At 42.6% G+C, this 15,667-nt stretch overlaps 1 protein-coding gene across 6 annotated transcripts in view; it reads left to right on the top strand.

Moving 5' to 3' along the window:
* ETFBKMT (electron transfer flavoprotein subunit beta lysine methyltransferase) overlaps positions 1-15,667 on the top strand; it is a 47,142-nt gene that overhangs the window by 26,962 nt on the left and 4,513 nt on the right. For 2 of the 6 annotated variants that reach the window (XR_001367680.3, XM_006114398.4), the window contains exons 1-4: positions 4,074-4,233; positions 5,854-5,967; positions 8,959-9,406; positions 12,548-12,678. Coding sequence is in view for 5 of the 6 variants with exons in the window: in XM_006114398.4 (XP_006114460.1) it covers positions 9,087-9,406; positions 12,548-12,678 (451 nt within the window). In the remaining variant the exon portion in view is untranslated. Of the gene's footprint in view, positions 1-3,514; positions 3,567-4,073; positions 4,234-5,853; positions 5,968-6,745; positions 6,830-8,958; positions 9,407-12,547; positions 12,679-15,667 lie in introns of those variants that run through there. The other 4 variants (XM_075940553.1, XM_014569200.3, XM_075940544.1 and 1 more) reach the window with 4 other exon arrangements.

The following is a 15,667-nucleotide window of genomic DNA, read 5'->3' as shown; positions in this document are numbered from 1 at the left end:
TCTCCCTGGTCTGCTGGAGACCAACAGACCAGGGAGACGGGGAGCAAAGCCGGGGAGCATGCGGGCAGCCGACAGCCCAGACGCGCCGCGGCTGTCCCGCTGCCGGTGTGGTACGGGGCTTTGCTCCCCGTCTCCCTGGTCTGCTGGCCTCCAGCAGACCAGGGAGACGCAGAGCAAAGCCGCGGAGGACCCGGGCGGCGGGACTGCGGTGCGTCTCGGTCCCCCGCCTGCGTCTCCCTGGTCTGCTGGGGGGGAGGGGCGCAGCTAGTAGGCCCCCCCCCCAGCAGTTCAGGCTTTTCTCCGGACGCCTGTGGTAGAGCAGCTGGGGCGCTGCCGGTTGGTCCCGCAGCGCCGCTCTGGGCGCCACTGGACCAACCCAGCAGCACCCTAGCTGCTCTGCCCCAGGCGTCCTGATTCAGCTGCTGCTGGTCAGTTTCAGCAGCGGCTGAATCAGGACGCCTGGGGCAGAGCAGCTGGGGTGCTGGTGGATTGGTCCAGTAGCACCGAGGAGTGGCGCTACTGGAGCAACCCAGCAGCACCCCAGCTGCTCTGCCCCAGGCGTCCCCAAGTCAGCCGCTGCTGAAACTGACTAGCGCTGACTACAGGAAGCCCGAGGCAGAGTTGCTCTGCCCCGGGCTTCCTGGAATCAGCCGCTGGTCAGTTTCAGCAGCGGCTGAATCTGGACGCCAGTTCCGACTTACATACAGATTCAACTTAAGAACAAACCTACAGTCCCTATCTTGTACGTAACCCGGGGACTGCCTGTACTGTACACTTTAATTGTACTAAACCATCTGACCACTAGATGGCACCATAACCCAAGAGATTTGAAGCAAAATACAATGTTATGTAGCACTTTTCTATCCAAGAGATTTGGGCATTGTAGATTTCCAGCCTTCCTGTTAAAAATTGGGATTTGGGACTTATTTGTCACTTCAGAGGATAAGCAAGACCCCCTTAAAAGGCTGTTTGCTAAATCTCAGACGCTCTGTCAGAAGGTTTCTACAAAGAACAAAAGACTCAGCAACTGAGTTCATAATGTAGGCCTGTCAGCTGAGACTCCCAAAGCATATTAGCAGTGAGCTTCAGGGTAGGGAGGGGTGTGCATGTGTAAAGGGAGATAGACAAAGGCAGGTCACAGCCTCAAGAGAGCCCTGATGTGTAGTAGCACCACCTTCTATTTTCCTCTGAATGGTTGCTGATCCTCCACACAGGCGGGTAGCAGCAAATTTAGCCAGGGTTGTGTGTGTGTGTGTGTGTGTGTGTGTGTGGGAGGGGTGGGAGTGGATAACAACAGTCCAGCCTCTGCTCTACTGATTGTACCCCAGGGGAATGGTAAATGGAGACACAGCCACAGGTCTGCACTGATTGGTGAAGAGAGGAGGCCTACTGTAGTGTGTGATGAGCTGAATCTTGTGGTTCAGAGCAGCAATCAGGAATAGGAGTCCAGAGTCAGGAGAAATCAGGAATAGGAGCAAAGTTAACCTGGAGTGAAGCATGGCAAAAGCAGGGCTGAGTCATACAGACACTATTACAGCAGTCTTTTGTTTGTTTAAAAAAAAAAGTGCCAGTACTTCAGGGGAAAAGTTGTTGAGCTCTGACTGGAGGTGCTGATACAGCATACCAGGCAGTACCATCACACACAAAAAAGCACTGATCACAAGTATGGACAAATGCTATGAGCAGCTGTTAGCTTTGTTGCTGGCTGGGTTTAAAAAAATGATCTGCTGTCTCTTCCCACTAGTCAGGTGGCATAACTAATCAAACAGCCTGCTAAAAGCCAGCTGTGCTGATTAGGTTGCCTGGAGACTGGTTCTGCTGCAGACCCTGATACTTTCCTCTTTCTGCACTCCCAGGGCTATGTCTACACTGCAGGCTTCTTGTGCAAAAACAGTTTTGTGCAAGAGTTCTTGTGCAAAAGTTCTTGCGCAAGACAACATCCACACTGCCATGTGCTTTTGCGCAAGAGTATCCATGGCAGTGTGGACACTCTCTTGTGCAAGAAAGCTCTGATGGCCATTTTAGCCATAGGGCTTTCTTGCGCAAGAAACCTGTATTGCCTGTCTACACTGCATTCTTGTGGAAGAGCTCTTGCACAAGAGGACTTATTCCTCATGGGGAGAGGAATGGCTCTTGTGCAAGAAGCTCTGTATTCCGACGCTTTACTGTAAATTTACTTGTGCAAGAACATGAGTGCAGTGTAGATGCTCTGCAAGTTTTTGCTCAAGAACACCTGTTCTTGCACAAAAAGCCTGCAGTGTAGATGTAGCCCCAGTGTAAAGGCAATGCTGGGAGAGGTGTGGGAGGACAGACAGTCTCTTGTTAGAAAACAGATGAGGAGCTTGGAAGGAAAATTGTTGTTTAGGTGGAGGAAACCTAGTGGGAAGGAAACATACAGGTAGAGGAGACAGAGTTTGAGCACAGAGAGGATCTGAGAGAGAGAAGCATATTATAAATTTGCTTCAGGAAGGGATATAGACTGTATAATATCAGTTTGCAAGAGGAGGGGAGGAATGTTCCCACTAGATCCCTTTGAAAGAGGTTGCTGATACAGAAAGCCTGGGAAACCCTGATCCAGGCTCAGTTAACTTTATTTCATCAGGGCTTTTATGAGTGAGTTCAGATAGTTTTTCTTCACTTTACTAAGAAAGGGTGTGTCCATTTCCCATCTTATTTTTCATTTACATTTTTAAATGTAGGGTTAGTGCATCCTACTTTGCAAGAGTTTTTCAAAAATCTTTTTTTTTTACACAAGTATAAAACATGAATTTATATAGAGACCAGGAGAGAGCAGTGTGTAATGTAAACATTGATCTAAGAGAATGTTATGTTCCATCCCATTAAGAAGTTTTATCTCACATCTGTATGATGAATGGTCACATTTTAAAGAAAATGGCCATTGTATTTTGATTGAATTTGGTGCTGATGAGTTTTAGTTTCATGAATACAGATGTAATGCTCAAGAACATAGTAATATTAAAAAAATACAATATAATTCAACAGTGAGATCTTTTATATGCATTAATTTAGGTTATATAATTTCCACTCCACTTTCAGAGTTAGATAGAATTTAGATGGATAACTCCTATTACTGTCAATGACATTAGTATGGTTAAAGCCTATACTAGCCTTTGAAGGTTCAAGTTCTGATCTTGTAAAGATTTATCCAGGTGGTGCTTAATTTGATGCAATGTCGGTGAAATCCCGGCTGTTAGTCAATGGCAAAACTCCCATTAACTTTGATGTGGCCCATTTTTCACTCTGAGTAGTTCTGTTGTAGTGATTGCAGGATTGGAGCTTTAAGGTTTTACTCCTTACAAGCCAATATTCACACAGCAAGATACTCTCAAAACAATATTGTTTTCAGTCACCAAATTCTATTTAATTTTGAGTATAACGTCTTGAATTTCTTCCAGATAGCCAATAATTAATAATTATTTTTCCCTACAGGAATGTATCTACTATAAATTGTATCACACTAATTATTTTTTTTCATTTTGTTCTTTTCTTTCAGATGCAGAACTGAAAACCGATTAGAACACTGGCGTGGGAAATATTTCTTATCAGTAAGTATGAAGGGCCATGGAATTCTAAGAGTTTCAATCTTAAAAAGAAAAGCCAAACAAACAAATTGTTGGCACCTCTGATGTTGCAGCATTGTGCTAGGGCATGAGAACATGAAAATGTAACAGGCTACTTTATTTTCATAGTCCTGGCTAAGTGAAACACAAAGACTAAGCTATCAGTTTAAGGAGTGGAAAGTAAATTAGGCTGCAAAGATCTTTTCTGATGTAATCTCAGTTGCTCTCTTTAAGGAAGAACATTTGGCCTTTTTAAAAATAATGCAATTTTTAATTAGACTATTCCTGTGAACAATCCCAATCTAACCTCAGAAAGAATCACAGAAGTCAGATAGTCTGATCTAGCCCCCTGCCATTGCAGAATTTTTTTCCTTTTAAACTGGTATCTCAAGGCAGACCCAGCAGCAGTGCTGCCATACTAAATGCTGTCCCCTTTAAGGGATGTAAGAGGAAAAAGATGCACGTGGCTTCCAAAGCAGAGCACGAGTTTGATGACCTCACTGTGCTGGTGCACGCGAACCAGGAAACAGAAGACAGGCAAATACCACTTGCTAACCATAGCAACAACACAAGTTGCAAAAAATAACAAAAGGACAAATTAAGTCACTGTGCTGACTGATTCCGGAGTTAAGCTGTCACAGTAATATCAAAGGTAGGTTTAACAAAAAAGAAAAGTTAGTATCTTGTCTGCAATGGTGTTAGCACGTTTCTAACAAGGACTGCTTTTACTGGTAGAGTCACTGCTCCCCTGGCCAATGAAGACAGGGATGGATGGACGTGATTTAGTTTAGAACACTTTACAATGCTGTGCTGAGCAGCAGGCTTGCTGCACTACAAAGCCATGAGGCTGGAAAGAGAGGTACATGGTCAGTGAAGCAGATCTGGCAGATCTTGTTTGGATTAATTTTAAGGCAGTTTAAAATCAGTTCAAAAAGGCTCCTTGCAGTTGAGTTCTTCTATCAACATATGTGTGTTTTACTCTTATGTTTCTTATTTTTTAAAACCAGTTTTTCCTCTCCTGTTGCTGTAGGAAAAACCCATATGCCTAGGCAAACTGTCCAAAGAGGGGAAATCATGACACTGACCATAAAATAAAGTGCAGTCAAATGCACAGTACAAACTGAAAAAAAGTATTTTTTCCTCTCTTTTTGGTAGATTCAAAGATTTTAAGGACAGAAATTACCATTAGATCTAGTGAATATGACCATTTCTACAACACAGAATTTCACATAGTCTGTGATGTCTTTCAGCTTCATAAATTCATAGTTTAGAATCAGAAGGAACTATGTAGTCTGACATCCAGTATGAGAAATTAACTTTCACCCTTATCCTGCGCCCAATAACTTGTGTCTGACTAACAAGCTTAAGTTAGGTTTCGCTAAAGAGCGTCTTCCAAAAGGGCATCCAGTCTCCGCCTGAAGACATCAAGAGATGGAGGATACACCACTGCCATTGGTAGTTACTTCCAGTGGTTAATCTTGTACAACATAATTAACAATGTGTGCCTAATTTCTCATTTGAATCTGCCTGGCTTCAGCTGCCAGACATTGGTTCTGGACTGGTTATACCACTGTGTACTTGATTTTAAAGAGCCCTTTGGTACCTGGTCTTTTCTTCCTATTAAGTACTTGTACACTGTAATCTACCCAAATTATTTTTGTGGCTCTTTTCAGAATCTTTTTTAATTTTGTTGTTGCCTTTTGCAAATGTGAATGTTAGAAATGTACATAAAAAACAACGACTAGTGTTTCTCAACCAGTGGTACAAGTACCCTTAGGGGTACTTGAGAGAAAACTGGGGGGGGGGGGGGGGGGGGGTTACATCAACACAACTGGAACTTGGAGAAAACTGAATTTTTGTTTTTAGTTTTACATTACTTTATTATTTTTGTACTTTTTACACCAACAAATTTCATCACCAGCCTGGCTACGTTTAAGTTGTTTAAACAAATGTGTTGCAACAGTAGAAAAAAAAAGGGTGTCTGAAAACTGTAGGTATTGGGAGTACTTATAACTTTTTTTAAAGGGATACTTTATAAAAATAGGTTGAGAAATAATGGTCTAGTAGCACCTTAAGGACTAACAAAACACGCAGATGGTATTGTGAGCTTTCGTGTGCATAACCCACTTCTTCAGTCATCTGCATTTGACTGGGCCCAGGCTAACAGGTGATTCAGATGGCTCTGTAAAATTATCCTGTTATCATGTAGCATTCCACTAATTTTTGTGTCATCTGCAAATGTTATCATCTGTGGCTTTTTATTTACTTCTAGATCATTGCGCAAAGTGTTGAATAGTACTGGGCCTAATATTGATTACTGTAGAACCTCACTAGCAACTTTCCATTCGATGATGATTGACAACTACTTTTTGAGAGCTGCCTGTTAGTAAGTGCTGAATTCATATAACACATGCTCTGTGGATGTTGTTCAATGCTGTATTTTAATCAATGTCGAACAGTATTACATCAAATGCTTTACAGTGTATTGTATAGTTACCTGTTTCCTGTGTTCCTGACTGAGCACTTGGGCGGCCGTCAGGAGAGATTCAAATGCCATCCCAGCTGGCACATGTCTTTTTACTGGTAGTGAACATTTGCACATGGTTTGTTGCACATAACAAAATTTATTCTAACAAAACATGTAGATGGTATCATGAGCTTTCATGGGCACAGCCCAGTTCTTCAGAAGTGGGCTGTGCCCACGAAAGCTCATGATACCATCTACATGTTTTGTTAGTCTGTAAAGTGCTATCAGACCATTTGTTGTTTTTTCCGGTACATACTAACTTGGCTACCCCCTGAAGCTTCAAAATTTATTCTGTATGTGGATGGAAAAAAAATAGAGGGAACATTGCTTATGTCATTCAGACCTAATCTACTCAAAAAAATAAAATCATGTAATTTTGATAAGATCTAACTTCCATAAAGCCATTTTAACTAGTGCTGATTATATTCCTATTCTTTATTGGGTGAATACTGCTGCTTTTCCATTATTTTGCCTGGTACTGAGGTCAGATTAACTAGCCTATAGGTACCCAGGTCAATCCACTTGTAGTTATATGTGTAACTTGTGCTACTGCGTGTAACATTTTAGGAGTGTGCTTTTTAAATTAACAAAGTCCCTTTTAATGATTAAACTTTTGACCTGTCTTGCACTTATTCAGATTGTTCCCTCAGTTTGACAGCCTGCTTTACAAGGAAATCCACAGGAGATTCAATAACAGAGCTCTTCTTGAATGGAAAATAAGGTATTTTGTCCCTACAACTGCAGGAAAAAATAGAGGAAAGAGATTTTATAGTTCCATCAATTTCAAAGCAGCAAGAATTTTCAGCAGAGGGGTGAACTAAATGATAACAGCTTAATCATTTCTCTTGTTGTTGTCCTGATTTGCATCCTGAGAGGCAAAAAATGATGTGAATGCACTAAGGGCTCAGTCCTGCACTCCAGTGGCTCAGTACTGTGGGTGCAACAGAAATGAGTGGCCATGTCCTAAGTCTACACATTTTAATGCTTAGTCTATACCTGCCAGTGATTTCCTCTGCATTGGGGAAATTCCATAGGAGACAGACAGCTTTAAGACCATTTTTTTTTGCTGGTAGAGTTGGTATACAGTGGCATGGGGGTATCAGTGAATTAGGGCCACAGTCTTTTTTTAGGGTCCTCCTCCTGCCAAGTAGCTCACATCTGTCTCACCCAGCAGTGTGTATTGACCGGAGTCATAGCAGTTTTGCTATTTCCCACAGTGTTTTGGCAGCAAGGAAGCTGCCCAGTGTTATTAATTGCACTCTGCTACTGCTTGATAAGGTTTGGAGCCTCGGCATAGGTGCCAAAATCTTCCCTCTGCAGAGAACACTACAGTTTACATTCAGCTCGCAGATGGTTCTCTGCACAATTCTTTGGGCTGGAATCTCCTCTTGTTTTAGTGAAAGCTTAACATCCCCAGAAATTGGTTTAATGGCTCCCCACTTTGCAGGGACTACTCATCACTGGGAAGTAGATTAGTTAAGTAGAGCACTGCCAATTCAAAGCAGCCATTGCCCCTTTCATTAGCATTTCTATAGACACTTTAAAGTTCACACCACATGTAACAACAACATGCCCTGCTCTCAGGCCTTGTGCTATGTCTGCGCATAATTGCATATAACATTCACTGGAAAGCAAAAAGTGTAAACATCCTGCTGTTGTTTATCTGTGGGGAGCAGAGAAGCAGACACTAAAAAATTTGTGTATTTAATCTTCAAATCTGTCAATTCAGCCACTGACATGGTATGATATTGGAAGTATTTGAGACACTTTTCCCTATACAGTCCCCTGATTTGTTGAGTTTTATGGAACGATCCCTTGAAAGTCACCACCACCACTGTCATGGATTATATTTTAAGTATCCAAAGGCAGCATTAATGCAGGAAAGTAATGCCCTTCTCCTAACCTCTTCAGAAGGAATTTTTAAGCCCTTTTAAAGTCCTATTTTAAAATGACTGAAAATAGGGCTTTGGAGGCTGTAGCTCAAAGGTGCAATTTAATGTTCACTCTGTGTCCTTTCCATTCTTTTTACATCTTTCCTTCCCTCTAGGAATTCCTGCTCCAGAATGTGAGATCAGTAAGCCAAGCATTAGACCAGGTCTATACTGAGAGTGCATTGCCAGTGTAGCTACACTAGTAGCTAGACTGGATGCAGCTCCCCTCTCGCACCCGCCAAGTAAAATAAGCTATGCTGGCAAAACCATTAAATGGTCTTTATCGATATAACTGCGTCCACACTAGGGACTTTTATTGGCACGTTTCTGTCAGTCAGGGATTATATCTTCACATCCCTGCCTGGTGTAGCTCTGCCAGTAAAAGGGTCTACCATAGACCTGGCCTTAGATTTAGATGCACAATTCACATGCCTGTACGAGTTGCCATCCAAGGTCTAAAGATGAAATTATCAAATCCATCTAAACGGCAAGCCCAGCAGTAACAGGATATGGTGTAATTTATGCCCAGTGCTCGTTCATGTGTCCGTAGGTGTCCACATCTTAATCCCATTGAAGTCAACAAGAATTTTGCCATGGACTTTGGTGGAGCAATGGTTTGTTCCAATGGTCAAATGGTATTTCCTCCTGCCATAACAGAACTAGAGTAATGTCACATGAACTGTTGTTTTACATCCAACCCTCCTCCCCACCATCCTCCAAGTGTCTCCATCCTGATGTAGAGTTTGTCTTTCCTTAGAACTGCATTATAAAACTGTGGGGAAAAAGGAGTCTGATAAACCTGAGACCTTTCATCAGCATACAGCAACACTCATCCAGCTGCTGCCTCTTACAGAACTGATGGCAGGTGACCTTGAAATAGCTACTTTTATCACTGATGCAGTGTTGCTCTTGTTTGCAGGAATTGCTACACAACAAAACCACTTCTGAATTGGTGCCAAACCCCTCTCCCCACACACTTCCAAGATAAACTTTCATTGTGCAGCTCCTTCGGTAAAATCCTTCCTGATCTGAATTCAAAGAGGAGCCATGGTGTTCAGCTGCTGGAAGTGGTTTATAGGCTTTGGCTGTAGGGGTGTCCTTACAAAAGCTTCAAGGAGTAGTAAGCGAAGTACCTCTTTGACACGGAGATGCTGCTATCACAGGACTCCAGGAAGTGTCCTGGATCCTGAAATGAGACTGTTTCTGGAAACGAACACTGAAGTCACCAGCAGCGGGCACCTCACTCCAGAGATACGACTGCGACTTCTGACGCCTCGCTGCAGATTCTGGCAGGAGAGGGCTGCCCTGTGGCCCTTTGGCGATCCTTTCTGGGCAATCTACTGGCCAGGTGGCCAAGCCCTGTCCAGGTATAGTGCACAATGACCACTTGCTAGAGTCAACATCATTGTCGCTCCCTGCTGCATAAAACATCAGTTTTGCTTGTCACAACAAAAGACAGGACTATGCAGCACTTTAAAGACTAACAAGATGGCTTATTAAGTGATGAGTTGTCATGAGCCAGACCCACTTCCTCAGATCAAATTGTGGAAGAAAATTGGCATGACCATATATACCAAAGGGATACAATTAAAAAAAAAATGAACACATAAAATTGACAAATCCCTAGTGGCTGCAGCCAAAGGAGTACATAAGGTCTAGTACAAGAACACCTAACACAGATTCTCCTCTAGGTTGAGGGATAGAAGCCCATGGCTTTGGAACAGAAGATTGTGAGTACTATCTCTGCTGAGACTATGAAATCTGTGGCTGCTGTCTGTAGAATAATGGATGGCCATTAAATCTGTTGACTTCAGTGGCACAGTATGCCAGGACTGAATCTGGATGTGTGGAAAAATTTTGCATTTTCCATAAAAATATTGTGGTGTGTTTAATCCCATCATGTAGCCTCACTTCAGGAGGGGAATACTTAGTTCTCAATAACTCAGAGTATTCCAGGAGAAAACAAAGTATTCATGGAAGCACATCTGTGTCCACTGAACAACAATTTTGCTAATACAACTTTTAGTGTAGACAAGGCCTAACCTATAGCCATATTTGTTCTAAAGTCCTAAATAATGGGATGGGGATGTACATAGACAGGATTCCTTTAAATTTATCTGATAGTATTGCACTTATTTACAAACTCTGTGCCATGTTTTGTTTCTGGCAGTTTGTTGTCAAAATGTCTCCAATTCTCAGGGGCTGCTGATTTTCTTATATCACCCAAAGTATCTTTTCATATCTAGCAGCATAAAAAGTCATGAGTCTTACTGCCAACAGCAAACCTTCAGCCATCTCCCACTGAGCTGACAGGGAAAGGTTTGATTTGAGGTTGGTTTGGGTTTTTAAGTTTGTATTATTTTTCTGTAAGAAAGCAAAAATCAGAGGTTTTTTTTAAGTTGGAAAAAATGAGTCTCACAGCCAAGTTGTGAGAGTTGACTAGACTGACATTCAACACAGCTGCTAAAAATGGTAAGTCAATTAATTAGGTACTGTAGTTAATTTCAGCTCCATGTTTTAACACAGGATGTTTTTTCTACCTAACCATTTGGTTAGTGACATGAATTAATTTCCTGGCATTTCAACAAATGATTTAACTTGCTGTTTTTCTAACTTGAGAATTTCAGTAACTAGTGGCATATGTTAGAAAAAAAAAACTGCCTCCTCCCCTTCCCCCCCAGTAAAAAAGTTTGTCCAGGCTGCTCTTGCTATAGTGGGCTGCAGTACTCCTTGGGAGAAACCGGGCCTTACTTCATAACATTGGCTTTAGAAAAGGGGAAAATAGCCTCAGACTCTCCCACCCGTCACCTTGGTGTGAGAACTGCGGGGCTTACCTGGTTGCATGAAACCTGCACAGTTTTGGTCCAACCCCTGGGACACAGACCCCCACTTGGTGACCATTGGGCCGTATATGGTAGTATGCAAGCACGGAAAAGCGATGTGCAGACCTGGGGATAAATACCCATCGCACAGTTCGCTCTAGGAGGTCTTCACAACACACGTACCACCGTGCGTGTGCCTTCCCGTATACTTCAAAGCGCTGCCGGCCTGATCAACCGACCAGCCACCTCCCCTGATTCTCGGGCGTAACCAAGGCCTTCGCAACCGAACCGATATCTTTGAAATGTTCTGTGTGCTGTGTAAGTTGGTATGTATGATTTGATTTTCTTTGTTGTATAAGCTTAGTGTTGTAGTTGTTTTGGGTAGTACACAGAGTTTGTAGTTATCACTCCTATTTAATTAGTGTAGCTGGATATTGTTAGAATCGAGACTATTCCCCTTGCCATTCCCATCCTTATATCTCTGACTCGTTTAACTAGATATCGTAGAATAAATATAATAAATACTGTAAATTCATTATTAACATGGTCTATTAAAAATCTTAGAATAAATACTATAAATTCATCACTGTCATAAATAAATATCTTTTATTTGCTAAAACTGTCCATCTGGTTCTGTCCTGGTGGGAGGGGGGCAGTTTTTTCTCTAACAGTGCTCAGCAATTAACCAAATACTCTTCCCTTTTTGTTGGTGTCCTCAGATCTACCAAATATCTCTGTGGATGTCAGAATATCTGCACATTAGGAAGATCTTGCTTCCAGCCTATTGTGAGGGAATAAGGGGAGGATGGTAAACCTCATTTATCCCAGAATAGTGTGAAGAAATCCTTGGGGAAGATTTTCACCTGTTGTATACTGTCATAGGTCTGGTGAAGTGATGACAACTTGCATCCCACCCTCCCATGTGGGAGAAAATGACTCACTGAGTAATATAATAATACCCAGCTCTTATAGTCTTTAGGCTTTTCCTCCTTAGTTCCAGGTTAGTGGTTTTTGTTTGCTGATTCTTCACACCAACATGGTTCTGGCTGTCAGGGTGCCTGGGATAATCTCACTTTCACTGTGACTTTAGTCTTATGTATCCAGTCACTCCTCCGCCGTATTTCAATGCAATGGGCATGTGGCTCTTTAAAAACCAGAAAAGGCGCTCTTGTTGCAAGTTGTCAGATAAATCATGTTGCAAGACATGAGTGAACGAGGCGCTTTGCAGTTAGAGAACTTGCATGTCTGAAACTGAGCGCTGCATCAGACTGCCCAGATATTGCTGTTAAAACATTTGTATTTGTACTGATAGTTTTCACTACCAGATTCAGTTTTTCCGTTTCCTGCTGTTAGTATCAAGCTTTATAGCCACCATCCAATTTTAACCCATTTATTACATTTTAAATGGGGAGAAGGTCCCTGGCTGGGTTGATTTAGTTGGGATTGGTCCTGCCTTGGGCAGGGGGCTGGACTTGATGACCTCCTGAGGTCTCTTCCAACTCTATGATTCTGCGAAGGCTGTAGTTTGTTGCTGTTATTTCATGCACCTTCTGGTGGTTTCTGGTATTAGAACAGATGCTCTGGTTTGTATGAGAGGCTGTGTGCAAGGGCATCTTTTGAGTTAATATCTGATGCATCAGTACAACTATGAAATGGACTCTCACGCAGGTTTCATTTTATACTCAGGTATATTCTAGATAACCCAGACGTTGTCAGAATGGGCTCAGTACTAGATCTTGGGAGTGGATGTGGAGCAACAGCAATCGCCGCTGTGATGAGTGGTGCATCCCAGATCCTCGCTAATGACATCGACCCCGGTAAGATGCTTCTTTCCAAGCACTGCTCAAAGATGTTTTTACAGCCGATTTGATGAGTAGCATTTCTTTCACTGGTTTGAAGAAATTCAGCTTTTAAATAAAGCTAGAAAGAAGCAGAAAAGTTTCACAGGTCCTGCCCAGTGCTTCAGTTTACAGAACTATTGGACTTGCACCTTTGGCAGAATTGGAGGACTAGGTTGTGCCATCCTTACTAACGTGACTAAGCCTATGTCTACACTACAGAGCTTACAGTGGCAGAGCTGTACCGATGCAGCTGCACCACTTTAAGATGGCTCATGTAGCTCTCTGTTCTGAGAGCTGTTAAATTAATTAAACCAGCCCCAATGAGCAGTGACCGCTTCTACCACTGACCTAGTGCTGTGAACATTACCACTTACGCTGCTGTAATTGATGTCATTCAGAGAGGTTTAATAGTCACCCCTGAGCAACATAAGCTTTGCCAGTGTAAGTGGCAGTGTAGACAGGGCCTAAGACAGAGGAAGGCAATAATTTTTTATGAGGGGTGGCCACGCCAAGAATTTGTAAGTGGTCAAGGGCCACACTCTTTCATGATATTAATGGAGGAGGTGCAGGGTCGATGATAAAGGATGGGTGCAGAAGGGAGCTTGGGATAAGGGATTGGAGTGCAGGTGGGGGTGTGGGAACTGGGAGAGAGTTTGGGTGAAGGAGGCAGTTGTGACCTGGAGCAGGAGACTGGGGTGCAGGGCTTGGGAGGGCTATGGGTGCAGGAGAAGATTCTGACCGGAAGGAGGGGTGCAGGAGGGAGTGCAGAGTCTGGGAGGGGGTTGTGACCTGGGGCAGGGGTGCAGGGGATTGGGTTGCAGGGTCTGGGGGAGGGTTTAGGGGGCAGAGAGTTATGGGGGAGAGAGGCTAGGTTCCCAAAGTAAGGCTCTGGCTGGGATGCACTTATCTGGGTCACTCCTGGCCAACAGCCCAGCAGGTTCCTCAGCCAGGGTCCCTGCCTTCTGTGCCCTTGCAGACTGTGGGGGGGCCGTGTGCGGCTCTGAATGCTGCAAGCCCGGAGGGGGAGGAGTACTTCACGCACTGCCTGTCCTGCTAACAGGCAGTTCCCACTGGCAGGAAACTGGCCAATGGAAGCTGTGGGATTGTGCTGTGGGCAGTGCATGAAGCCTCTTTCCTGCGCCAGTGTCCGGGCTTGCAGCGTTCAAAGCCCTGCTCTGAACAGTGGGCAAGGCAGGCAGGGAGCCTGGGTGAGGCTCTCATGGATCAGATCCTGTGGCTTAGCAGGTTGGATGTGGCCCACGAGCCATATTCTGCCGATCCGTGGCCTAAGTAGTACCTTACTCTTTGATTATGCTCACTGAAATGAATGTTAGAGCAAACTTCAGAGCAAACTCCCTAACAATACATCTTCCTCTTTTGGTGGAAGAGGAAGTCTCTATGCCTAATCAGGCTTGGCCTCTTTGCCAAGCCTGCCAATTTTAGTGGTGCTTTTTTGTTGTGGGCTCCAAGTCACTAGGAACTGAACTCACAGTAGAATGGTGTCTAGTGATAGATCATAGGATTAGCAGAACTAGGTTCCATTTCCAGCACTATCAGTGATTTGCTCATTGACCTTGGGCAAGTCACTTAACTAATCTGTGCCTCGGTTTCCCCCGATGTTAAAATAGGGATACTGTTTATCACAGTGCCATGAGACTTAATGTTTGTAAAGCTCTTGGAGTTCTCTCTCCAAAAGGAAGAATGAGTGCACAATAATTTTACATACACCCGTATTATTTTTTTACAATGGCCTTTGCGACTAACCCTGTCTCCTGGTATAACAAGTTCAAGTCATTAACAGCCTCAGTTGTATCAAAATTGATGATGCCTTTAATGTCTTCCGCAGCATTACAACTTGATGCAAAACTGTCTCTGTGAATTTTCTCAAGGTCTCTTGTAACAATAAAAATATCAGACTTAATATATTATTTCAGAGTTACCTTCAAACCTGACAGATACTTGGATGGTGATTTTTTTTTTTTTTTTTTTTTAGAAAAGATTCCAAAAATCCTCCTTTCCTACCTCACATACTTTGGCAATCTTGCCTAAATGTCTGCATTTCCCTGGTAACTTGTTTATGCAGCTTTTTACTCATATCTTCCATGTAGCAGCAGTCCTGTATTTGAATCCAACATTGTAAATGACTTCACCTAAGAGTGCAATCAAGGGGTTAACTTACATTTCTGATACATTTTGTTAAAGAAATAGATTTATTCTCTCCAAATTCAATTGAGAATAGTCTATTCAGTTTTTATCTCAATATTATTTTTTTATCTCAAATATTTTCTATGTCTGTTTTGAAACTGCTTATCACCTCTAGGATGGAATAACGCTCATCCTTAACAATTTGTTCTTTTCAAACTTAGGTCAAAGAAACCCAGGCTCCATTTCTAAAATATGTCCAAACAATCCAAGTTAATATTTGAAAGATAACTGCTGATTAAGACTACCAGAGCATTCCCTGCACTCTTCAGTATGCTAGATTACACTGCTTTGAATTTGTAACAACAACAAAAAATTTAATCAAGAAATTCAAGTTAAAACAAGATTAGACACATACTCCCCACAAACACAATTTCTAAAAGAATGAAAAATTAACACATTTCACATAGGAAACGTATAACTACATTTTTATATTTTGAGGCCTGATTTATTTTCCCAAGTGTTTGATTCTGGGTTTTTCATCTTTGGAGTGCCTGATATGAGAAACCTTAAAGGACTGATCTGAGTACCCTCCTCTGAAATTGGGCCTCAGTCACCTGTGAGCATTTAGATCCTGATTCCTACCTTTTATGCACTTTATCCATATTTCAGCACCTAAGTGAGTGACCTGATTTTTTTTAAGAGTTTGCACACCCACAATTTTGAAATCTGGCCTGTATTGTTAATTGTGTTATTTAGGAAAAGAGACTAATGAGCTTTCTTATGGAGTTTAATTTTTAATGAACCACACTAATACTATCTC

The sequence above is a fragment of the Pelodiscus sinensis genome, chromosome 1 (genome assembly GCF_049634645.1).
Source record: "Pelodiscus sinensis isolate JC-2024 chromosome 1, ASM4963464v1, whole genome shotgun sequence".
NCBI classification, from domain to species: Eukaryota; Metazoa; Chordata; order Testudines; family Trionychidae; genus Pelodiscus; species Pelodiscus sinensis.
The sequence above is the reverse complement of the archived record's forward strand: the minus strand, read 5'-3'. Positions and strand labels throughout refer to the sequence as shown.